Source organism: Mizuhopecten yessoensis, unplaced genomic scaffold (genome assembly GCF_002113885.1).
Source record: "Mizuhopecten yessoensis strain PY_sf001 unplaced genomic scaffold, ASM211388v2 scaffold10829, whole genome shotgun sequence".
NCBI classification, from domain to species: Eukaryota; Metazoa; Mollusca; class Bivalvia; order Pectinida; family Pectinidae; genus Mizuhopecten; species Mizuhopecten yessoensis.
Window position 1 is genome coordinate 1,116,561 of NW_018408742.1, and position 25,307 is coordinate 1,141,867.

At 36.7% G+C, this 25,307-nt stretch overlaps 2 protein-coding genes across 3 annotated transcripts in view; one reads left to right on the forward strand and one right to left on the reverse strand.

Annotated features, from left to right (window-relative positions):
• Positions 1 to 25,307, forward strand: part of LOC110462740 — a 97,268-nt gene that overhangs the window by 50,245 nt on the left and 21,716 nt on the right. Inside the window, exons 1-2 of one of the 2 annotated variants that reach the window (XM_021516871.1) lie at positions 3,300 to 3,372; positions 3,781 to 3,864. The gene's annotated coding sequence lies outside the window, so the exon portion shown is untranslated. Of the gene's footprint in view, positions 1 to 3,299; positions 3,373 to 3,780; positions 3,865 to 25,307 lie in introns of those variants that run through there. The other variant, XM_021516870.1, reaches the window with a different exon arrangement.
• Positions 14,166 to 14,714, reverse strand: LOC110462719. The gene has a single exon (XM_021516825.1). It carries the CDS (start codon positions 14,712 to 14,714, stop codon positions 14,166 to 14,168), a length of 549 nt encoding a protein of 182 aa, XP_021372500.1.

A 25,307-nucleotide genomic window follows, 5' to 3' on the forward strand; every position in this document is an offset into this window, starting at 1 on the left:
TTTTTGAAAAGGAAAGTATACCGTGCTGTACTTTTATGAATAGATAATATAGATGAAATAAACAAAATATAATCAACAAACGTGTTCTGATTGTGAAATATCCTGTGAGCCAGACTGGGATTCAAACTCTGGACTTCAGAATCTTATAGCTGAAACCGATTGAACTACCTTGACAACGGAAGAGTACTAGATCAAATGAGCTACAGTTATATCCAAACGGAAGTTTGGGAGATGGTACTGTATATATAGGAAAAAGCACGGTTCAGTGGGACGGGGATCCTTAAAATACTCTGTTATTAAAAAGGTCTGACAAAAGTTTGCCAGGACACTTTGGTCTAACAAGCACCTGCTGTTACGCCAGGGTTCAAACAATCAAAAGTGAGTTTTGGTAGCGCTTTTTTTTTTTATTTATAGCCGTTTTACAAATTGACAACATATTTGACTAAGTTATGTGGTTATGCCTGTTTGTAAGGTGAACGGGACTGGCTCTATATCCTCAGTTAACAGTTCCATTCTAAGTTTATGGACAGCACACCAAGAGTGTGGTTTGGTTTGTTTGTGCTTTACGTCATATTAATAATAATGGTCATTTAAGGAAGACCCAGGCTTTGGTGTTTGAGAAAAACCAGAATACCTAGAGATAGACCACCGACCTGTGGCCAGTACCATGCGACTGCCCCACGTAGGACTTGAACCTGCAACCAAGTGGTGCAAGTGGTGCCATCTTGGCCCCTGAATTCTACCAAGTATTAGGAGGTTTCAAGTTTGATTCCTGGACTTCTGGCCTTTTCCCTATCGTGCGTAAGATAGTTGCTATTTCTTGTGATCCAATCTGGACTTCTTTTGGGGCTCAAAAATATGACCTTTGGGTAAATAAAGTTTCTTCTAACATTCCCTATCTGCTTGTATGTACCATGGCTTTGAACATGGTAGCAGATTACACCAGAGAGAATTAAATTAATGATCAGAACATCAGAGCAAATGATCTGTAGTCAGTCCAGGTTGCATGCGTTATGCTTCAACACAAAGGGATACATACATGTAGCTACATGTAGAAGGATATATAAAACAGAAAAAACAACCGGAAGACCATAATGCACATTATGTGCACGATTCTCTTTGTGGTTCAATTTATAGCTGTAACAATCATATACATTAAAGACCTCACAAAATCTAAAGCCAAATAAACAACAGGCTATTCTGCTCATGTTACAAAATAATATTTCCGAAGCATTCAAAATGCTTATGGTGAATTTGGATTTGTAAAATTAATGTAAAGTTCTAAAAAGCACTGTACTTATATATAGTGTGCATTGAACACTGTATCTTGTATGTGTTGAACACTGTACTTTGTTTGCATTGAACACTGTACTTTGTTTGCATTGAACACTGTACTATGTTTGCATTGAACACTGTACTTTGTTTGCATTGAACACTGTACTTTGTTTGCATTGAACACTGTACTTTGTATTGAACATTATATTTTGCATTGAACACTGTACTTTGCATTGAACATTGTACTTTTTCTGTATTGAACACTGCTTTGTATTGAACATTGTACTTTTTCTGCATTGAACATTCTACTTTGCATTGATCATTGAACTTTGCATTGAACATTCTACTTTGCATTGATCATTGAACTTTGCATTGAACATTCTACTTTGCATTGATCATTGAACTTTGCATTGAACATTCTACTTTGCATTGATCATTGAACTTTGCATTGAACATTCTACTTTGCATTGATCATTGAACTTTGCATTGAACATTCTACTTTGCATTGATCATTGAACTTTGCATTGAACATTCTACTTTGCATTGATCATTGAACTTTGCATTGAACATTCTACTTTGCATCGATTATTGAACTTTGCATTGAACATTGAACTTTGCATTGAGCACTGGACTTTGCATGGAACACATACTGCACTTTGTCGTCTGCATTGAACATAATACTTTGTCTCTGCTGAACACTATACTTTGTGTGCTTTGAGGACTTGCAGATTTTAATCATCAACTAAAACGACCCTGGTCTTACTTTGGTAATAGGTAATACATAAGTGTAAAGAATCGGAGAGACTACAGTGCACATGTCTGGACGACACGAACTGTGTACTTAATCAGCATTGGGCATGGTATTTTATTTGTATTGAATATATACTCTACACTAAACATTGTACTTTGCTAGCGTTTATCTTTCCTCCACCTTAGAACATCATCCATCTTTCATGCCTGTTTTGCCCTGTCAAACTGCAGGTCTGTGTTATCACCTTTTGTACCTGTATTTGTTACCTGTGTGACATGTTACCTGTAGTTTTTACCTGTGTTTACCTTACTGGTGTCTGTTATCATTACCTTTGTTTCTGCCTACTCAACATGTCTTAAGTTTTACTATACAGTACAAGTACTAAATAGCATGGCGCCATTTTCGACCAGACCCTGTTGTCGAAGTACGAGTTCTATGTTCATGAGAAAAATCCTTGTTCGGGGACTTAAATATGATTTTGTTATAAGCAAGACTTTGAAACAAGTTAATATTACCATAAACAGGTTTTCCAGCATGTCTGGCCAAAATTTATGTGATCTATATGGTTTTAATTCTTTTTTAGCTACTTTGTCTTACTTCATGACTTTTTCTAAATATGTCTTAGAAAGACAGAATCTTTGTTTATATGAAAAAAAAGCACTGGATACATACATTGTATATCACCCTAAAACACATAAATTACAGTATTCAACCCATTTAGCACCCAGAACCCTAAAATAAAACAGGAAATAAATAGAGGGGGCACAAAGCAAACGTTTAGGCAATTACAGTCAGTAATCAGGACAGCCTCTAAAATGTGTGCATGGTCAAGACTTATAATTGAGTATTTTGTTTCTAGATTTTGGTTTCAGAACATCCCACAATATTTTTTATTTACATTTCAAAGACACGTACATCACAGTAAGGCAAAACGTCAAGCATAAATCTCAAGGGAACATGTCTTGGAAAATCTGGGGGAAAGTAGTGGGGCACTTATTGTGTCAAATACAGGTTTGTTCTAACTTTATCATCACCCCAGTCATGCACCTTGTTAGCCAGTCAGGCTTGGCCTTGATGCACCTTGAAGAAAACATTAATAATTAAAAATGTTATTTCCTGAACACATGATATATACCACCTTATCAATTCTGCTTCCTTCAGTAAATGATCCTAGGGTTGTCTGTGAAGGTCTCTGTGTCCTGTACAGATAAGATAACACTGGAATCGCTATCTCAGAGATATTGTGGCTACCTGTGTAAACACATAACTTGTTTGATGATCTCTCCTGCATTATTTAAATGAAACGATGCACAGAATTATTAGTGGATGTATTCATTTGCACAGAGGTTTGTTGAATAATTTACCACTCTGTGAGGAAAAAGTTGGAATCGGTGGAGGTGTTGTGTTTCCCTATACATGTATAAATCATACTCTTGTCAGGTATTAATGTAAGAGATATCGATAGTTCTACTTGTACCACTGATAAATCAACACTGTTGTTTTATTAATCTGAACTGAGGTACACATATTGTTTAACTCACCTTGACTGAAACATCATAGTGAAAATACAAATGTAGTCAAAATTTTACTAAAATAGACTTTATTTGATTTTTGTTCCATAGTAGTTGCAAACTTTGTTTTATAAACATTTTTTTCAACATCGTTTAATTAGTATGGATGTATAGGCATAAGAATTCAGGTTTAATGATTGACTCTACGGATTTGGATAACAATTATGGATTTACTTTTTGCAGGTGTACATATGGATTAATGATGTCATCACTGTCTATGTGGTTGTGATAGACCTACCTTGTGTTCTGATATAGAAAACCACACTGGTAAGTAATGTTACTTAGAAAGAATAGATTACTGCAATACCTCTCCCTGAATGTCAGATACTTTTACGCATTATTGACATGCATGTCCTGTTGGAATACACAGAAAATATATAGCATATGAGAGGTATGATAAAAGAATCCCATTGGAATTGATATGCTTCTCCTCTCCTCAAGTCCCATCACCATAAGCTGTAAGCTAGCCATACCTTGTGTGGAATAAGACATGTATATTTCAAAACCCTAAGGATGTCAGGTTTTACCTTAAAAGGAACAGTCAAGATGGATTTATTCACAACGAAACATAAACTGTTAATTAGTAAATAGAATGAGCTGCTTTGATACCATGCTTTGATACCATGATTGATGAAAGTTGTACACATTAATGCAGCTATGTAGACTAGGTTCAAACATTATGCATTTCTAAGTTAGTATTCTAGCATTATCTTCAAAGTTTTCTTCAACAGGTTGTATTTCTAGACAGTTCAGGATTTATAAGACACTAGAGTAGACTTTCAAAGGTCCAAATTCTTGATTTGATATAAATAAAATTCAGATCGGTAGAAAGTTGTTATTCAGTTATGATGCTATTTGAGAGATTTTTGATGTGACCAGGTACAATACTGGTGCTATAGATGTGTTCTCTGTAAATGTCGGTCCAGATTTGTAGAAGAGACTCAAAGGTGTTCTCCATGAATTTCAGTTAAATTCTGAACCTGTAGAATGTGAGTTGTTTGAATATGAACAGGTTACAGTACTGTCAGTATACCACTGTCGGCTCTATAAATGTCAGTCCAGACCTGTAGTAGAATCAACAATAGTTCTGATCTGACTACCAGGTTACAGTACTGACACTATACGACTGTCGCCTCAATAAATGTCAGACCAGACCCGTAGTAGAATCAACAATAGTTCTGATGTAACTACCAGGTTACAGTACTGACACTATACAACCGTCACCTCTATAAATGTCAGACCAGACCCGTAGAAGAATCAACAATAGTTCTGATGTGACTCCCAGGTTACAGTATTGACACTATACGACTGTCGCCTCTATAAATGTCAGACCAGACCCGTAGGAGAATCAACAATAGTTCTGATGTGACTACAAGGTTACAGTACTGACACTATAAGACTGTCACCTCTATAAATGTCAGACCAGCCCCGCAGTAGAATCAACAATAGTTCTGATGTGACTCCCAGGTTACAGTATTGACACTATACGACTGTCGCCTCTATAAATTTCAGTCCAGACCTGTAGTAGAATCAACAATAGGTCTGATGTGACTACCAGGTTACAGTACTGACACTATACAACTGTCGCCTCTATAAATGTCAGTCCAGACCTGTAGTAGAATCAACAATAGGTCTGATGTGACTACCAGGTTACAGTACTGACACTATAAGACTGTCACCTCTATAAATGTCAGTCCAGACCTGTAGAAGAATCAACAATAGTTCTGATGTGACTACAAGGTTACAGTACTGACACTATAAGACTGTCACCTCTATAAATGGCAGACCAGACCCGTAGTAGAATCAACAATAGTTATGATGTGACTACCAGGTTACAGTACTGACACTATACAACCGTCACCTCTATAAATGTCAGACCAGACCCGTAGTAGAATCAACAATAGTTATGATGTGACTACCAGGTTACAGTACTGACACTATACAACTGTCGCCTCTATAAATGTCAGACCAGACCCGTAGTAGAATCAACAATAGTTATGATGTGACTACCAGGTTACAGTACTGTCAGTATACAACTGTCGCCTCTATAAATGTCAGACCAGACCCGTAGGAGAATCAACAATAGTTCTGATGTGACTACCAGGTTACAGGACTGTCAGTATACAACTGTCACCTCTATAAATGTCAGACCAGCCCCGCAGTAGAATCAACAATAGTTCTGATGTGACTCCCAGGTTACAGTATTGACACTATACGACTGTCGCCTCTATAAATGTCAGTACAGACCTGTAGTAGAATCAACAATAGTTCCGATGTGACTACCAGGTTACAGTACTGTCAGTATACAACTGGCACCTCTATAAATGTCAGTCCAGACCTGTAGAAGAATCAACAATAGTTCTGATGTGACTCCCAGGTTACAGTATTGACACTATACGACTGTCGCCTCTATAAATTTCAGTCCAGACCTGTAGTAGAATCAACAATAGGTCTGATGTGACTACCAGGTTACAGTACTGTCAGTATACAACTGGCACCTCTATAAATGTCAGTCCAGACCTGTAGTAGAATCAACAATAGTTCTGATGTGACTACCAGGTTACAGTACTGACACTATAAGACTGTCACCTCTATAAATGTCAGACCAGACCCGTAGTAGAATCAACAATAGTTCTGATGTGACTACCAGGTTACAGTACTGACACTATACGACTGTCGCCTCTATAAATGTCAGTCCAGACCTGTAGTAGAATCAACAATAGTTCTGATGTGACTACCAGGTTACAGTACTGACACTATACGACTGTCACCTCTATAAATGTCAGTCCAGACCTGTAGTAGAATCAACAATAGTTCTGATGTGACTACCAGGTTACAGTACTGACACTATACGACTGTCGCCTCTATAAATGTCAGTTCAGACCAGTAGAACTAACATTGGTACTAATGTGATAAGGTTACCAGAACAGCTGATAGATGATACGTACATGGGCGGACAACAATAGCCTGCTGTCTTCTCCTTAACCTCCGACATCCTCGCCTTTCTACACCTTATTTAGTATTAATCATCAGGTATTCACGAAAGTATGCGGGAAAACTAGGTCAGCTTCGATTTTTTCATTTGTTGACAACCAAGAGTTCTACTATTTGGGTCTGACACTGGACGAGGTTCCCGGTATTTATTACGATGGAGAATTTGACAAATGTTTTGTCCTATTAGGATTGTGTTACTGGAAAGTTACGCGTTACAACCATCCTGACATGTTTTGATAGATTTCAGCGTCAGAATTTCAAATAAACTATAACTGTCAAAATCAGATATTTTTCAGTGGGCTTGAAAAGTTATCAAAACTGTCTCCATATGACCTGGGACAGTGCGAGGTTGTTAAACCTTGATCAAAGAAAAAGTTGTCAAACCTACAAGCAATTTGACTTGTTATGATAGTGATATTATAATGGACAGTAGGGCTATGCTACAATAATTTTTCATATATCACATTCCTTGGAATTTTTCAAGTTGTATACATATGTACTTTCAGATAATATTCTGTAACTTTTTTCTTTTTCTAAAGAAAAAACACACTTCAATTATTTAAAATAGCTCTGGGAGTTTTCATTTCTCGGTAATAGAAAATTTGTTTATGCTGTGGTTTATGATCTTATGAACTCACATTCCAATGTATATTGTATCAATATAATAGTAATTTACAGTTGATTGATAACTGTAATAATGATTAAAAAATATTTCCTTCATGGTATTAACATCGTGACATATTTGTGTGTATATATGACATTCGGGTTATGTTTTAAAACATGACCTATACGTATATGATTCTGACCTCCAACAACGGCACTCCCTCCCTCCCTCCCCAACCAAACCCTTGTTGTGACCTTTGTGACGTTTCATACTTGTAATACACCCACACATTCATTGGACTGCAGAAACACAACAAAGACCTGTGTTATGGCGTTCACAAGCATGCCATATTCATAAATATTTGGACAGGGGATATTTTATTTTGTAGATGTCCTTTGATTTTGATCTTTGGAAATTGTATTTTTTTCTTGATTTAGTTGTGCTAGTTGTTAGATTCGAACAATGTATCTATTATTACAAAATCTTTTTACAATGGCATGAAACTTTCATTCAGGATTGGATTTAAAACTATAAATTTTATGGAAGAAAACAAAAAAAATATGTTTCAAAATTTGGGAATATCAGTTGTAATGATATAAAATTATTGTATACTGTGAGGGCCAGTTGTAACATTCCGCATGGCATGTCACATTATATTTCTGTATCAATCGCTATACACACACAAGCATTTCGGGATATATAATCGGCCCAGTCCCGTAGGGACATTTCAACTTGAGTCAATTGGGCCATTATGTGATTATAAGAGCTGTGTATTGGGAAGGCCCACAGATAAGATGGATTATACAGCATTTTTTCTTAAACAAATGGTGATCAATTTATTGTGATCGACTCGATGATCAGTGTGTTTAATACACCTCACAGTTTGGGAGACAATCCTAAAGGTAGGTCATGTATTACTTTTGACAATTTCTGGACAGTCCTACGTTAAGGTCACCAAGTACCTCTAAGTTTGTAGGATGATCCTAAAGGTAGGCCATTGTTGGTATAGGACGTTACATGTAGCACCTCAGAGTTGGCATAGGACGTTACATGTAGCACCTCAGAGATGGTATAGGACGTTACATGTATAGCACCTCAGAGTTGGTATAGGATGCTACATGTAGCACCTCAGAGTTGGTATAGGAAGTTACATGTAGCACCTCAGAGTTGGTATAGGACGGTACATGTAGCACCTCAGAGTTGGTATACGACGTTACATGTATAGCACCTCAGAGTTGGTATAGGATGCTACATGTAGCACCTCAGAGTTGGTATCGGACGTTACATGTAGCACCTCAGAGTTGTTATAGGCCATTACATGTATAGCACCTCAGAGTTGGTATAGGAGGTTACATGTATAGCACCTCAGAGTTGGAATAGGATGCTACATGTAGCACCTCAGAGTTGGTATAGGATGTTACGTATAGCACCTCAGAGTTGGTATAGGAGGTTACATGTATAGCACCTCAGAGTTGGAATAGGATGATACATGTAGCACCTCAGAGTTGGTATAGGACATTACATGTAGCACCTCAGAGTTGGTATACGACGTTACATGTATAGCACCTCAGAGTTGGAATAGGATGCTACATGTAGCCCCTCAGAGTTGGTATAGGATGTTACATGTAGCAACTCAGAGTTGGTATAGGACGTTACATGTCGCACCTCAGAGTTGGTAGATTACGTCACATGTAGCACCTCAGAGTTGGTATAGGACGTTACGTGTAGCACCTCAGAGTTGGTATAGGATGTTACGTATAGCACCTCAGAGTTGGTATAGGACGTAACATGTATAGCACCTCAGAGTTGGTATAGGATGTTACATGTAGAACCTCAGAGTTGGTATAGGATGTTACATGTAGCACCTGTTTGTAGGATGATCCTAAAGGTAGGCCATTGTTGGTATAGGACGTTCCATGTAGCACCTCAGAGTTGGTATAGGATGTTACATGTAGCAACTCAGAGTTGGTATAGGACGTTACATGTCGCACCTCAGAGTTGGTAGATTACGTCACATGTAGCACCTCAGAGTTGGTATAGGCCATTACATGTATAGCACCTCAGAGTTGGTATAGGACGTGACATGTAGCACCTCAGAGTTGGTATAGAACGTTACATGTATAGCACCTCATAGTTGGAATAGGACGTTACATGTAGCACCTCAGAATTGGTATAGGACGTTTCATGTAGCACCTCAGAGTTGGAATAGGACGTTACATGTAGCACCTCAGAGTTGTTATAGGCCATTACATGTATAGCACCTCAGAGTTGGTATAGGATGCTACATGTAGCACCTCAGAGTTGGTATCGGACGTTACATGTAGCACCTCAGAGTTGGAATAGGACGTTACATGTAGCACCTCAGAATTGGTATAGGACGTTACATGTAGCACCCCAGAGTTGGTATAGGAAGTTACATGTAGCACCTCAGAGTTGGTATACGACGTTACATGTAGCACCTCAGAGTTGGTATAGAACGTTACATGTATAGCACCTCAGAGTTGGTATAGGAGGTTACATGTATAGCACCTCAGAGTTGGTATAGGACGTGACATGTAGCACCTCAGAGTTGGTATAGGATGTTACGTATAGCACCTCAGAGTTGGTATAGGAGGTTACATGTATAGCACCTCAGAGTTGGTATAGGATGTTACGTATAGCACCTCAGAGTTGGTATAGGAGGTTACATGTATAGCACCTCAGAGTTGGTATAGGATGCTACATGTAGCACCTCAGAGTTGGTATCGGACGTTACATGTAGCACCTCAGAGTTTGTATAGGACGTTACATGTATAGCACCTCAGAGTTGGTATAGGACGTAACATGTATAGCACCTCAGAGTTGGTATAGGACGTTACATGTATAGCACCTCAGAGTTGGAATAGGATGCTACATGTAGCACCTCAGAGTTGGTATAGGACGTTACATGTAGCACCTCAGAGTTGGTATAGGATGTTACATGTAGCACCTCAGAGTTGGTATAGGACGTTACATGTATAGCACCTCAGAGTTGGTATAGGATGTTACATGTAGCACCTCAGAGTTGGTATAGGACGTTACATGTATACTTAGCACCTCAAAGTGTTCTAGACAGATCCGCTGGTACAACATTTCAAACGTGATCTAGCTAAGACAGGTTACACGGTCAAAGCCATTTTGTAAAATAGAATAGGATAATTTTTGGACACTAAGTTACGATGTCTACCCCAAATTTTGATATCTAATGGAATGTGAGACACACCTAAATGTTTTATTTGAAATGTACATTCACAGGTAAACTGTATAGGTAAACATACACTTCTGTCCTTACTGTCAAAGACAAACATGTTTTATAGATTATTAGCTATTCTGTTCAAGATGTTTGCTCTCGACAAACAAGGATTGTTTAATATTCTGTTTAGAGGATTGATAAATCTTGCGGTCAAATTGAATTTGTTCAGAGAGTTTATTAAGCATTAAAAGTTTCAGGGCAATATTCAATGGGTTTAACCATGAGTTATGACATCACTGATATAATTTATCGAAGATCAAGGTAACGTTTTAAGTTGTCCAGTATATATATATGCAGAAGTTATGACTGCCAAGAAGTTCTGATCTAAAAACTTACGTTTTACTTGGATACAAGAAGACAAGGTTGAAGTTTTAATATTTATGTCTGTCCTCTGTCATTTTGGGGATGGGGGGTATTTAGTGTTACCCGAATATCTATCATAACTAGTGTGTCAACCTCTGAAACCTCCAATGAGGGAGATCTCCCTCATTCCATATTTCCAATGAGGGAGAAAGTGCTTAAAACATGACTGAAACTATACTTTGCTTAATTTATCTTTCCCTTTTTATGTATCAAAATAACTCCAAAAGGCATTCATTTGGTTCAAACACACCTGTTGTGATCATTACACACACCCTGCAGTAACTAGGAGATCATTTGACCACAGGATGTAGATGAATGAGGGAGTTTCAAGGGATATTGGTAAATTTTGGTCAAAATAAGGGAGTCTCCGTTCTAATAAGAGGGAGTTTACAGCTATGATCTATCCTGCCCTTCCTGTTTTGTCCCATTGCAATTCATTATCCTGACTCTACCAAATTCATTAATCAACCACAGGGTCAAAAGGGCATCCTTGTCTTACAGACATTTTCTAGTTCTTGATAAATATGTTGGCGGCTGTTATGGACTGATTTCAATGTGATTCAGGTTTTATAAAAGATTCCTGCAAAACCAAGAAGGGCATTGGCTAGTGATTTACATGGAGCAATATGTACATACACATGCAATAGCATGCAGTAATGTCAAAAGTTGACAGAACATTCCTGTAAATTCGGGTCCAGATATTCATGAGTTAGATAGGTAAATATATATTACCATGCAAGGACAGACCTCAAGGACAATCGTACTGCGTGCACATGAGTCAGAAATCACAAGTGGAATGCCAAGCTACATGTACATGTAGGTGCAAATTAAACTTGAGATTTTGATGTTGGTAAGGTCATTTTAGACTTACGATGTATGTTATGTTATATTGTACACTCGTAGGATAAGTCTGGGGCTGAATTAAGGAGATTTAGTTTGACGTTTTAACCAATGGCTAAAGTTTTATCCCAAATAATTCTTAGATACACATTACTTTCTGGAGGAGGTTTTTAGAGAGCTTCATTTTATCCTTGTCCAAATATTCATGATTTTGTAAATCCTTATTAAATGTGTACTATGAATATCTGATATGTTTACTATCATATAGTTTTATACAGAGTATTTAAGAGATATCGGTGCTGGGGTGATGTGCTGGATTATTGAAGATTGGAGATTTGGGTTCGACCTCTGCACAGTGACTCACACTGAGTTGTGTAAATTGACGGGTTCATTTAAGTCAGGAATTATCGGTCACCTTGCATTACATAATGTATTTGAAGGTGCATGCCATGCAAGTGCACAAGATTGTGTAAAAATGTTTAAGTCAAAATTTTAAATATATTTGACCATGACCTTGACCTTAGAGGTTTGCACCTAAATATATTGCCTGCAATCAGCTATTTTCAGCCCACTTGTGGTTATAAAGAACAGCAAAGTTTCAATAAATGTCAAAGTCAATCTTACATAGATTTGACCATGTCCTTGACCTTAGAGGTTTGCATCTAAATATATCGCCTTCAATCAGCTGATTTATAGCCAACTCAAGGTATAAGAACAGTGCAGTTACAATAAATGTCAAAGTCAATCTTAAACATATTTGAGTATAACCTTTGCCATGCATTTTTGCACCTAAACCTATCATTTTGGATCAGAAAGCTAATTAACTCATTCACCCCTGAATACACATTTGAACTCTTCCAATTCAAAGGTTGGAATAGTTCATTATGAAATTTCAGGGGTGAATGAGATTGAACAGCCCACTCAAGGTATACATGTATGAGTTTGGTTTGGTTTGTTTAAGTTTTACGTCCTATTAACAGCTGTGGTCATTTAGGGATGTGCCAGGTTTTGGTGTTGGAGGAAAGTTGTAGTTCCCAGAGAAAAAACCACCGACCCACAGTCTTATATGTATAAGAATAGTGCAGTTTCAATAAATCTCACCCACATATTATCAAGGTATGGTGTGAGCTATGATATGTGAATCATGCTGTGTTTGTAACTGTGTCCCTGTCACATTAGTAATGACTTCAATAATAGATCTCGGTCATAAAAAACTGATGGATTTATAGTATTTTTCAACTAAAATCAGTCACCTTGGTATTTCATCTATTTCTCTGAACGATCTATATAGCTAGGAGGATCTAGAGTCTATCTGAGTCACCACAGTCCAAAGTGAATCAATTCAATGATGTATTTGAGGCAGAATTAAGTATTAATCATGAGTTATTTACCCAGTCTATATGAAAATGACAGTCATAGGTTTTTAATATAAGAAATACATTAAGGTTAAATAGGAAATTTAAAATAAATTGCACAGGAAACAAATTAATGTACAAAATTTCTGTGTTTGTTACAGCCTCTAGCTTTGCTATTGTATCATTACTAGATCTCCATTTGTGAGCTATTAACAGTTTTTCTTGTCGTTTCGTCAAAGAAATTTACATTATTCATCCTGCTCTATTACTTTCACAAAGATATTGAGCATTATCCAGATTTCAAATGAAATATTTATCATACAAATAGCAAATGATTTGAATACATTTGTACCTGGTAGATTCTGAAATGTGGGAGATCTGATTTTGATCTTAAAGAAAACTTCATTACTTCATAATTTTTTAGACTGTTGTCAAATTTAGATTTAAAACAAAACTGTAAAAATTAAATCCATATTGTCTGTTGGAAGTGTATTTGTCCTAAACTTCTTGGAAAAACATGTAAGGTTCTTGGATTAAGTTGACTTTAGATAAGTATACTTGTTTATGAAAGCAGGAAGTATGTACAATACAATAAAATATCAACAAAAATTTACATAATTTACTGTTTCCAAGCATCGTATAGTCAGTTTATATAGTAAAAAGCTAGTTTAGATTATCTTAACTGACCTTAGTCCATAAAAGGCATTTATATGTATTTGACATAATTACACTGTCTTGCACTTTTCTGTTATAAGAAAGTTCTGCCTTAGTCAAGAACATCGTACTTCTGTCCGATATAACTTACTTTTTATCTCCTGTTTGGGAATATTTTCTTATATATTTATTCACATTAAATTTCACATCTTAGGTATTAATACAGCTGGTATTTGTGACGTTAGCGTACATCTTAGGTATACCGCCGGTATTTATGACGTTAGCGGACATCTTAGGTAAACCGCCGGTATTTGTGACGTTAGCGGATATCTTAGATATACCGCCGGTATTTGTGACGTAAGCGGACATCTTAGGTATCCCGCCGGTATTTGTGACGTTAGCCGACATCTTAGGTATACCGCCGGTATTTATGACGTTAGCGGACATCTTAGGTAAACCGCCGGTATTTGTGACGTTAGAGGACATCTTAGGTATTAATACAGCTGGAATTTGTGACGTTAGCGGACATCTTAGGAATACCGCAGGAATTTGTGACGTTAGCGGACATCTTAGGTATCCCGCTGGTATTTGTGACGTTAGCGGAAATCTTAGGTATACCGCCGGTATTTATGACGTTAGCGGACATCTTAGGTATCCCGCTGGTATTTGTGACGTTAGCGGACATCTTAGATATACCGCCGGTATTTGTGACGTAAGCGGACATCTTAGGTATCCCGCTGGTATTTGTGACGTTAGCGGACTTCTTAGGTATACCGCCGGTATTTGGGACGTAAGCGGACATCTTAGGTATACCGCTGGTATTTGTGACGTTAGCGGACATATTAGGTATACCGCCGGTATTTGTGCCGTTAGCTGACATCTTAGGTATACCGCTGGTATTTGTGACGTTAGCGGACTTCTTAGGTATACCGCCGGTATTTATGACGTTAGCGGACATCTTAGGAATACCGCCGGAATTTGTGACGTTATCGGACATCTTAGGTATACCGCCGGCATTTGTGACGTTAGCGGACATCTTAGGAATTAATACAGCTGGTATTTGTGACGTTCGCGGACATCTTAGGTATACCGCCGGTATTTGTGACGTTAGCGGACATCTTAGGAACAGACCACCAGTATCATTGATGAATGTTGATCAGCCATGAAACACTGATGATCAATCAGCCATGTTATTGATGGGCGATTCTGCTGTTTGCATAGATTGATTATGGAGACCGTTCGGTGTGCCATTTAATTAACTAGACTTAACCAGTTGGTATCTACTCAAATACAGTGAAGTTCCATCATTACAAAATCTAATCTTCAAGTCCCTCTATGTTTTTCCTTCTGTATACAGACATTGAAAAAATATTTTTTCTGTTACCAGTAAATTTTTATCATTTCCTGTTTATTATAATTTAAAGACAGTTAAAGATTGCATACCTGTTAAGGGAATTTAAACATTTTGGAATTTTTCCAATTAACACAACAGAAAAAAATTAATATCACAAATATCATAGCTGGTTATGCAGTGGATATGCTTCCTGCTTAACTATAATGAAAAGGCCCAGGGTTTAAATCCTGTGGCAGAGGTGTTTTGTTAAAAGGAAATTATAATGTATATATTTCTTTCATATATTACTCTACTGTTTGGTCTGGTAAATGAGCAAGAAACATCTGAGGTAAAATAGATGTTTAACAAATTGGAACTCTTTGTTGTTGGAGATGTACGACACAGAGTGCTGAGACTCTTTTAACTAAAATGGCTGTTTCATTTTATTGTAGTCTTAATTTCATGCAGTAAAACCCACCCAAAACAAATCTCAGGGGAATTAGTTCAATATGAGTATCATTCTTATAGGCCTCGATGGGCAGGATCCCTGTACCACTGCAAATAAGGTCATTGTATCGTAAACTTTTCCCAAACTTAACTGTAGCTTTGAAAAATCATTTCCGATAAGAAAACCATACCTTACAGGACTTTTAAGAAAAAATTCTAAAAATGAAAGAAAACAAAATTTTTTAACACTAGTGTTCTGAGTGTAAAATACTCTCAAACTGTATTTTATGATCATCTTACTGACGTTTTAACCAACTGAGCTACCTCGTCAATGATAGTCCCTTGGCCCAGTCACGCTAGTTCTCTCCGAAACGTAAATCAGGGGAGGTTACTGTATGTACGAAAAACTACTGTGGAATTATCTAGTATTTTACCTGCAATTGGGAAGTGTTCCTTACTATTATGACTTTTCCTTTCCCATGGGACAAAAAATGCTAAGAATTTATGGAATTCAACAAGCATGTTTGTACCAAGGAATGTTTTTGTTTCACGAATACCCTGTCATTATATAAGATTTAGAAGAGGAATCATCGCAGAAAGAAACATTTGGGTAAGGCAGTGCATGCGATAGCAAAGTTATCTCAACAATTTGCCAGATTTGCAGGGGAAAAATTAACAAAACAGGATGTTTGAACCCCCCCCCCCCCCCCCCCACACACACACACACACACACACACACACAAAAAACGGAAAAACAGGATGTTTAAAAATATTGAGTGTAACTGCGGTTTTAGCCATAACATTTTCCCCTGATTTGGATTTGGAATAGTTACACTAGAATGAAGTGGGGGTAGGGATTTAAATTATAGGAGTGGTGTGTTTCCACTGGGTTATGTAAATGTTGTTGTATTTTGAAATTATGTTGTTGTCTAGCCCTGGTTTGTTATGTGCTGGCTATAGGAGGGAAAGGTGTAACACACAATAGTAAAATTTACATTGGAATGGATTTACAGGATCCAGGTGGTAGTTTATAGATAGTAGAGGACGGTGTTGGGGATAGTCCGGTATATATCTGGACATGTAAGGGAGAGGATGGGTGGGAATACAGATTTCCTAGGACTTCTAGCAAGTACTTTGTTTAACTTTGTGCACTTAATAGCTTCATTTTAACTTCAACTTTTTCACCCCTGAAGACACATTTGAACTCTTCCAATTCAAAGGTTGGAATAGTTCATTATGAAATTTCAGGGGTTCATCATTAAGTTGATTGGAACTCTCCTGTAGTGGTGACATGTGGTATTAAACCTGTAAACTTAATTTTAATTTCAGTTGTAATATGTCTGGTAAGGTAATTTGATGAAATATTGATAACAGTTCTCTGTGTAAGTTTTGAAAAATATTTGTTTATATAATGTTTTAAACAGAATATCTTCTTTCAAATTTGTTCATATGGCGTTATGGCTAAGCTGACACCTGGGTCGTTTTCATTTATCCTGTTAAAAATGTCTGGATCATTTGGACCAGAGTTGTTCCTTTTTTTACTGGTAGAATTTCATCATAAAGCTAATGATTTTACTTGACAAAGACCTGTAGTGCTTGCTATCATTATCAGTAGCTAATCCTGATGCTGTGTTGCTAAAGAATTTAGTGAATGATTCAATATTCATTGATAAGTCAGTTATTACTTTTCTGTCAATTTTCGATTTCTGTTGGTGACTTCTACTGGATTTACCACCTTGTATTTCATTTAAAAAAACTCTTAACTAGTCTTTTTTCAATTATTGGAAACTGATTGCAGATTTGTTCCTGTGAAATGTTTAACCTGTTCACCTGTTTGGAATACAAAAGTAGGAGTGCCTACCCAAAGACACCATGTTGAAATTTCACAATTTCAAATACGTAAAGATTGTTACCAGAAACAGTACAATTCACACGAGACATTTTGTTTTTTTGAGTACTATTTAGCGTTTGTCTTACCTCCCTCCATTGACGGAGGTGTGTCACATAGAGGGGTTACCAGGTGCGAGTAAAGAGCAGTCTGGGTCAGCTAGGTGTTTGATTCAAGTGCAAAAACTGGTGTAAAAGAATTACTTACAAGGAGCCTGAGGCTCTAGCATATTGGAGTCATGACGACAATAATGAGACGGTGTATTAGTAATGGGTGGGGTCACAGAGTGCACTCCCATGCATTAATGTCCCCATCGGCTCAAAATCCCTGATATTGCATGTACCTCCATTACCAACTTATAATTCAAGCAGGCACACCGCTTGGTACTGTTGTGATGGTTGTATTGCATACATAAATTCAACATTTCTTCTATCGTTTCCAACTATTGATTTCATGAAGGCAATATTTGCGTTAGATTTTCGAAGGAAACATTTTTTGACGAAACATTTGTTTTGATATATACCTTATCATAGGGGTTTCCCAACTTGTCAGATTTCAAGATTTTCTTGTCTGGAGTAGAACTTCTTACTTGATAAAAATGGAGATTTTTAGGACCTTCTTTTCTAAGGTCAACGTTATAAATTAAGGTCAAATGTCAAATGATTTTTTGTTTTGCCTGGAACACAACTTCTTCATTACTAAACATGTCCTTATGACCAAGATGAAACAAGTCTCCCAAACATTCGTGCCATTTCTCATTATACCTACCATATGCACATCCTTGTGATATCAATTTATGGCATTTCAATAGAAAAGTACCCTGTTTATTTAGTTTCAAGATTTCCTGGTCCAAATCAGATGTTATCAAATGTTTTGTTCTTGAATTACAATCTAAATGGGATGAGTTTGAATTTGGAAGAAAATTGTGAGAATTTTGAGATTTGCAGAGAATATTTATAAAATTCAACGAGACCTGTCTTAGAGAAAGACAGTGAGAGCAAATTTAATATGATAGGTGGTCAGGTGGTACACTGGATAACATACTCACCTTTCACCAAGGCGGCAGGGGATATATTTCCCGATCGGATGTGAAACGGTATGAGTCGCAGGTTTTCTTCGGGTGCTCCAGTTTCCTCCCACATTCAGACGCTAACATCCAGGCCAACATGAGTGATTAATATAATTTGAATTTACTTGTTTCATAATTGTTGTAAAATAGGAAAAAAAGTATATCTATTATTATAGGTTGTCTTCATGAAAACTGTCTAGAAAAAATACCAAAGGGGAGAGCAAAACTGGTCTTAAAAGACAGATGGTTTTTAAATATGATAAAAAAATAAACTAATTGAAAGAGACTTTTTAAAAACTTGTGAAGATAAAAATCTCTTTAAGCATTTAGTTACGAGCATGCATGTATTTCATGTCCAAAGCTCATTACTTAATCATGGAAAGAAAAACACTGTTTCAAGCTAACCAAAAAAACGCTCTTCTGATGCTAATTGTTCATTAAGATCAATTAGAGAACATGAGGGGTTTAAGGATGTTAGTAAAGTAGTAACAAAATGATTAAACACCTGTAATATGCCGGCTTCAACTGCACCCTCATGCGTCTCCGTTTTATTAGAAAGACAACAGTTTTCCATGGCAAAATGGTGATCAGAGGCGCAAATTAACTAGCTACTAGATCAATTTTATCTCGTAAAGACACTATCTACACGAAACTTCAAATGGCAACATCACAGGATTTTTAAGGTTGTGGGTTTCTAGGAATCAATATAATTGTGAAATCTGGTTGTTAATTATCCATTGTTTGGTTAAATGCAGCTGTATAATTCGATTTCAGTCGGACTTAGTTGAAAAACACACTTGATTTAAAAGGAAATGTGTTGCGAAGCTCCTGTAGACACCCTGCATGGAGCATTTGCATAAAGACAAAGGGACAGCATGCTACAGTTGAAAACGCTGAATAAAACGTCATCATTGATTGTAAAAATTGGAGTCTGGTTCATTATCGAGCTTTTGATAACTCAACATTGTTATGTAACATTATTTGAGGTCATTCAACAGTTGCGTTTTAAATTGCAGTCTAAGTGCAGATATACATCCATTTTAAAATAGGTGCATTATGCATGCAACTGTACACTAAACATTAATTATGTTTCATTAGGATATAAAGTATTTTTTCTAGTTTACTGGGAAGATACAAATCTGCAGGCAAAGAAATGTCACAAACTCGAAAAAATGTTATACTTTTCATTTCAAAAATTGTTGAATTGAGATAATAATTATCAGGAACGTATTTGTGACATATTTCTTTAACTAAATCATCCTGGTATTTGTGTGTATAAGTAAATTCATCACCTACGTCTATATTTATTTATATTTATCGTACATGAAGGACATGTCAAGTTCTACCCTATAGAGGGCACCATGAGTGTCTTAACCTATTCATCCCTTAAAAGTCACATTTGAACCTTACCAAATCAAAGACTGGGCAAGCCCATTTTAAAAATTTAGGGGTGAATGAGTTAAACCTGACATTCTAAATTTGTGCACCAATTTCTGCTTTTTGAACTGAGCTTCACCAAATATTGTTCAATTTTGCATGGACATTTGAAAATTCAATAGGTTTTATTCCAAGCATTTCTACGAGACAGAATTGGGATCAATACAAAATAAATTCCATGAAATGGAATTTTAAGCAGATATTTGTTGCAGTGAGGTATTTTCACAATATTTTTACCTTTTTAGCAGAGACAAAAATAAAAAGAATCAAGGAACAAATTGGATAATTTTCTAAAAAGAAAACAGGCTTTAAGGCTTCTAATACAGAACACCAAAGACTTTTCAAGTGATGGCCAAAACCTACATAGGTATACCCATAACAGCCATGCTAACACAGATCAGTGTAAACCTACTTAACCCTGGGTGGTCAGGTGGCGCAGTGGATAACGCAATCATATTTCACCATGGCAGCTCTCAGGGGTTCGATTCCCTCATTGGACGTTCATTCATTCATAAATAAAGTTTATATACCATTCTTAACCTTTGGGCACCATACATGTAAAATTTGTAATGCTTGCTTTAAAAGCCAGAAACAATTAAAATCAGTCTATATTTGTATCCTGTTTCTGCACACTTCTGGTCCCTTGGAGGCAATGGTGACTTGTAAAGTGATGTTGATATGTATCAGGTAAAATGTGAGTAAAACAACATCACAGCTGGCAACGATGAAAACGAATTTTCGAAACAATAGCACATGCCCTGAAGTACTGACTGGTAGGAAGCAACACATCACCATACACTTAGGTCGTAATGTTAATTATGTGTATTGTTACAAATATTGACCAGGTACTTTTATAGCCTACAGAAAAACTATTTTATCATTCAATAACAGGTTCCCTGTGAAGGTAAGCATGCATAGTATACATTTCAAGGAAAACATATTTATCATCATTTTATTTTCTCCATGATATTATTCCCTGCAAGGTAAGCATGCGCGCACAGTACATATAATAAAGAACTTTATTCATTTCAAGGAAAACATTTTACAATCTTGTTATTTTCCCGATATTGTTCCCAATTAAATCGGTCAACAGCATACACAGTAAAGAAGTTAAGAACTTTTAAATATATCTCAAGGAAAAATATTTGTATTGTCCTTTTATGCTCTTCTAGTATAGTTGTTAGCTAGGCTGATCTCCTAAGGGCACCAGCCACATGGTGAGTGTCCATCACTTGACCATTACTGACTGAGTGCTGGCACACCTAGCCCTGTGGGAACTGGCCGGTCAGTATGTGTCAGAGTGATGACGGATGAAATCTGTGCTGACCACTATATGTGTAATGTCCCGGTCAATGTGTCTATAGTCCTATAACCCTGCTGACCTTGACCTTTTCGTTAGGTGCACTGTATGTATTGTCAGTGACCTGAAGGCTATACAGCCCATAATGAACCATAATGACCATTGCCATCAAAATGTACAAGCCAGTTGTAAAGGAAACGTATGTACAGTTGGTTGTACTGACCATTTGACCATTTATCCATAATACATTATATTGTGGTGACCTCAGAGTTAACTGGACACTTCCTATGTAGATGAGGAATATCACCTGGTCAGTATTGTGTTCCTTGGTCAATATCACAGCATGTATACTCACCAAGTAAAATGTCCATAACTGTTGTTTTGTGTTGAGGTCATTATGGTAGTGATGTTTCATTTTCGTATAACATTATCAGACCATTTTCTGCTCAACAGAAGGAAATACTTGATTCAGTACATTGGACCATAGTTTCCTCAACAGAAGGAAATAATTGATTAAGTACATTAAATGGCTTAAAATTGCAAAGGTATATGAACAGCTGCCATATGATGTTGTGAATTACATGGTTTTAAAAATATTTTACAACTACAACTTTTCCAAAATTATCACTCTTGTGACCAAAAATAGCAACTTGTTAAGTGTTTATAATTTCAATTTCAATTTCAAAAGTATTTTATTGACAATACATATTTAATACAAACATATAAGTTAACATTAAAGAAGATATTAGAGCAGTATTGACAAAAGAATAAGACAACAGGCTATGCCTATATCAGTCTTCTTCTATTTCCGGTAGCTATGTACAATGCTTAAATATTTAAAATGTTGTAATTCTTTTTCCTCTCACACACATGCACACCCACACCAGCTTATGTTTAATACCGTACTCATTATTTAAATGTGTTTAAAATCAAAATCCATGTTTCAAAAATTAGATTTAATGACTTATTTAGTATGTAGAAGAACTTTGGAAATTCTTTGATGACCACTGAAATCAATTTCTGACCTGAACCATCAAAGAATAAGGTTTTATCACATTTCTGCCAATTTGATCAGATTTAAAACTGTTACCTCAGCTCAACTGTGCCACAAGAATGACACAGGAATGACACAGGGATAAAGCTGCTCAATTGAGTTCCTTGTCAGAAGCTTTTAACACAGGCTTGCAATGTTTTAGCTGTGAGTTCAAGATTATCCCAGCAGGAGAATTGTTTGTCCAGATGGTTTGCTTGACCAGCTGTGACTATCCAGTCCAAGCCAGTGCACAGGTCATTAGGAAAGGAATGTGGTCAGTGTGGTCATCAAACTTGAACCACTTTAACGGGGCGGCCAGAATCGAATTCGAACTGACCATGCAGTGAGCTCTCCAGTGCAGTTGATGAGCTCTCTCATGTGCAGTCAAATAATAAATAAGATGTAGAAATTCTGCTTAAACAAGAAACTATGAGTAGTTTTGAAAACATGGTACACAGACCTCAGCTAAATAATTGTTACGATTTATATATTATATGTATGTAGACATATAAAAGTTATTTTTAGTTTGAATAATTTGGAAAATTTCGTTGATTTAAATTTCAACTTGAAAACTTGCATCATGTTAAGCTAATGAACCCTTAAAACTGCATATTGGCCATGGAGAAAAAATGTACCAAAAGTTTAAAATGTCGAAACGACATCTATATCATGAAATTATGGTATAAAATGCAAGTCTGAGCAGTGCAACTGAATTTGAGCAAAAAGGAATCAGCTGGTTTTAATTTAATAAAATATCTTAAAAATCAAATGCCTCCCTCCAAAACTGAGAGAGTTGGAAGTTTTGCTTGAGTTGAATCTTGTAGTAGGTGGTTTAGATAGTGCTGATACAGTGTTGTAGGTAAGCATGGTCCATGAGAGCTTGACCAGTGGTCTAGGTTTACATGTCATTAGGGAAAGAATCCTTGACCTGCTGGGTTTGTGTCCAGTGGGGGATAACCATGTAATCAGTAAATTGATCTTGACCAGTACTGGTTTCTTACTGACCCAGACTGGACAGTGGCTGTAGGAAGAAGTGGTCAAGAATCACAGCCAAAATGATGTTGTTAAATTGATTATAATTGTGAACTGTCAACACACTGGACAGCACTGTAGGAAGAGGAAGCAGCTTGCCTTATTAGTGGAAACTGACCACTAGTCCACATGTGTCAGACTGACCATTGTTGTTATGGAGTAATTCCTGGATGTACAATATATACATTAGAGCTCTAATGGTAAAGGTAATAAATTAGATTATCTGTATTTCATTAATTTAGATAATAGATATTTAATGACCGGTCCATTTTATGAAATATTGACCTGTTGGAAGCAGATAGTAAATGATGTACACAGTATATATAGTGGCAAAGTCCCATTACTCTGAGGTTCGGCTCTATACCTAGAAATTAAGTCTCAGTTTGTTCGTGCATCCCCCCCGCAAAGCCTGAGCAGCCTTTATGTTACTTTTCCTGCCAAATGTACAACAGAATTACTTTTAGTGTGTACAACATTTGATAGTACAAAAGATTCAAATCCGGTCTGGCCATTGCGTTTCCCTTTCTCCTGTTACAGATAGTACAATTATCAGTAGACTGTGGATGAGATCTGTTCTTACGATATCTGCACTAATTATATGTTGATGTTGAATATTATCTACAATTTCTAAAATTATAGCATAGACTGAATTAAAGGTTAATCTGAAGCTGGTATTGTACAAATTTGTTGTTGGTCATGCATTGATATTGCTCCAATCAAATTTATTTTTTACTCAACATAAAATTCTTAAGTTCAAAGTTCATGAAACTCTTCTAAATATACATTGCGCTTAAGTAAGGGATGGAATGGAAAAAATAGAGCATGGCAAAATTTTATTGAAAATTTGAAGTGAATTTTACAGCAAGTAAAGATTTCTAGGCGCAAAGATGAATGTTAAGAAAAGTCAAAGTAATTTTATAGAAATGGAGGCCTCGGCAGGTCTTACGGATGATCAGCGCTAATCCTTTGTGAATAGACACTTTGTACCAGTAAGTGAATGTGTTTACTGTAAGAATGTAGGCAGATCTATAGTTTACTATTACAATATACTTTGTCAATGCCAGTGATCAAATTCCTCGGGAAATTATAGGTGTGGATGTACACGTTTAAAACTGGACATTTGACCGGTGGTCAACTGACACTGGTGGACCCTTACCGTGTATTTTTTTCATTTTTTCGTTTAATTTTCAAAAATCGTTTAGTTGTTCTCTTTTTGTGTGTATTTTTTGGATTATAGTTTATATTTGACGAGTCACCGTTTATTGTTTAAACCGACGTTTATTCTTCGCAGACTTGTGTTTAGTTTTGAGTATAACAGTTTGTTTTATAAATGCATGTTAACTTTTCACGGAACAGAGTTTGTTTTATAACTACATGTTTACTTTTCTTGGCCCAGTGTTTGTTTTATAACTGCATGTTTACTTTTCACGAAACAGTGTTTGTTTTAAAACTGCATGCTTAATTTTCACGGAGCAGTGTTTGCGTGTCAAGGAACAGTGTTCCGTTTTGGTGGAGCGTTGACCTCTCGCGGCAAATCGTTTAATTTTAGCAGAAATCGTTTAATTTACGAATTTCTTTTGTTCTGTCGGGTTCTTTCATGTCTGCCGACCGGCCACGCTCTCGTCCGCGACAGGCCTACCTTATCGGCAGTGTAGTGGCGCGCACCAGCCAAAATTTACCTGAGCTCGGTCAGAGCGCTCACCCATGACGTACGTAGCCGTCGGCTACCGGTAGTCCGAATCGTAAATAGTACCGCTGTAACTGGTTCGTCATTTTCCATTGCATGCACTAAAAGTGACGTTTATGTTACTAAACACACGATTAATCCTTTGTTCTACGCCACCAACATAAAGTGGGCGTTTTCCTTGTTTTACGAAACGTTAGTTTTATTGTACAACATGATCATCGAATCAATGTACCCAAAGTACGTGTTTTATTGTACAACATGATCAGCGAATCGATGTACCCCAAGTACGTGTTTTATTGTACAGCATGATTAAAATACAAGTGAATCAAACTATCCTTAATACGTGATGTGTTGTACAGTATGATTAAAATACAAGTGGATCAAACTATCCTTAGTACGTGTT

Coding starts and splice junctions, on each gene's coding strand:
- LOC110462719 (XM_021516825.1), bottom strand. CDS start 14,714: ATGTCCGCTAACGTCACAAATGCCGGCGGTATACCTAAGATGTCCGAT.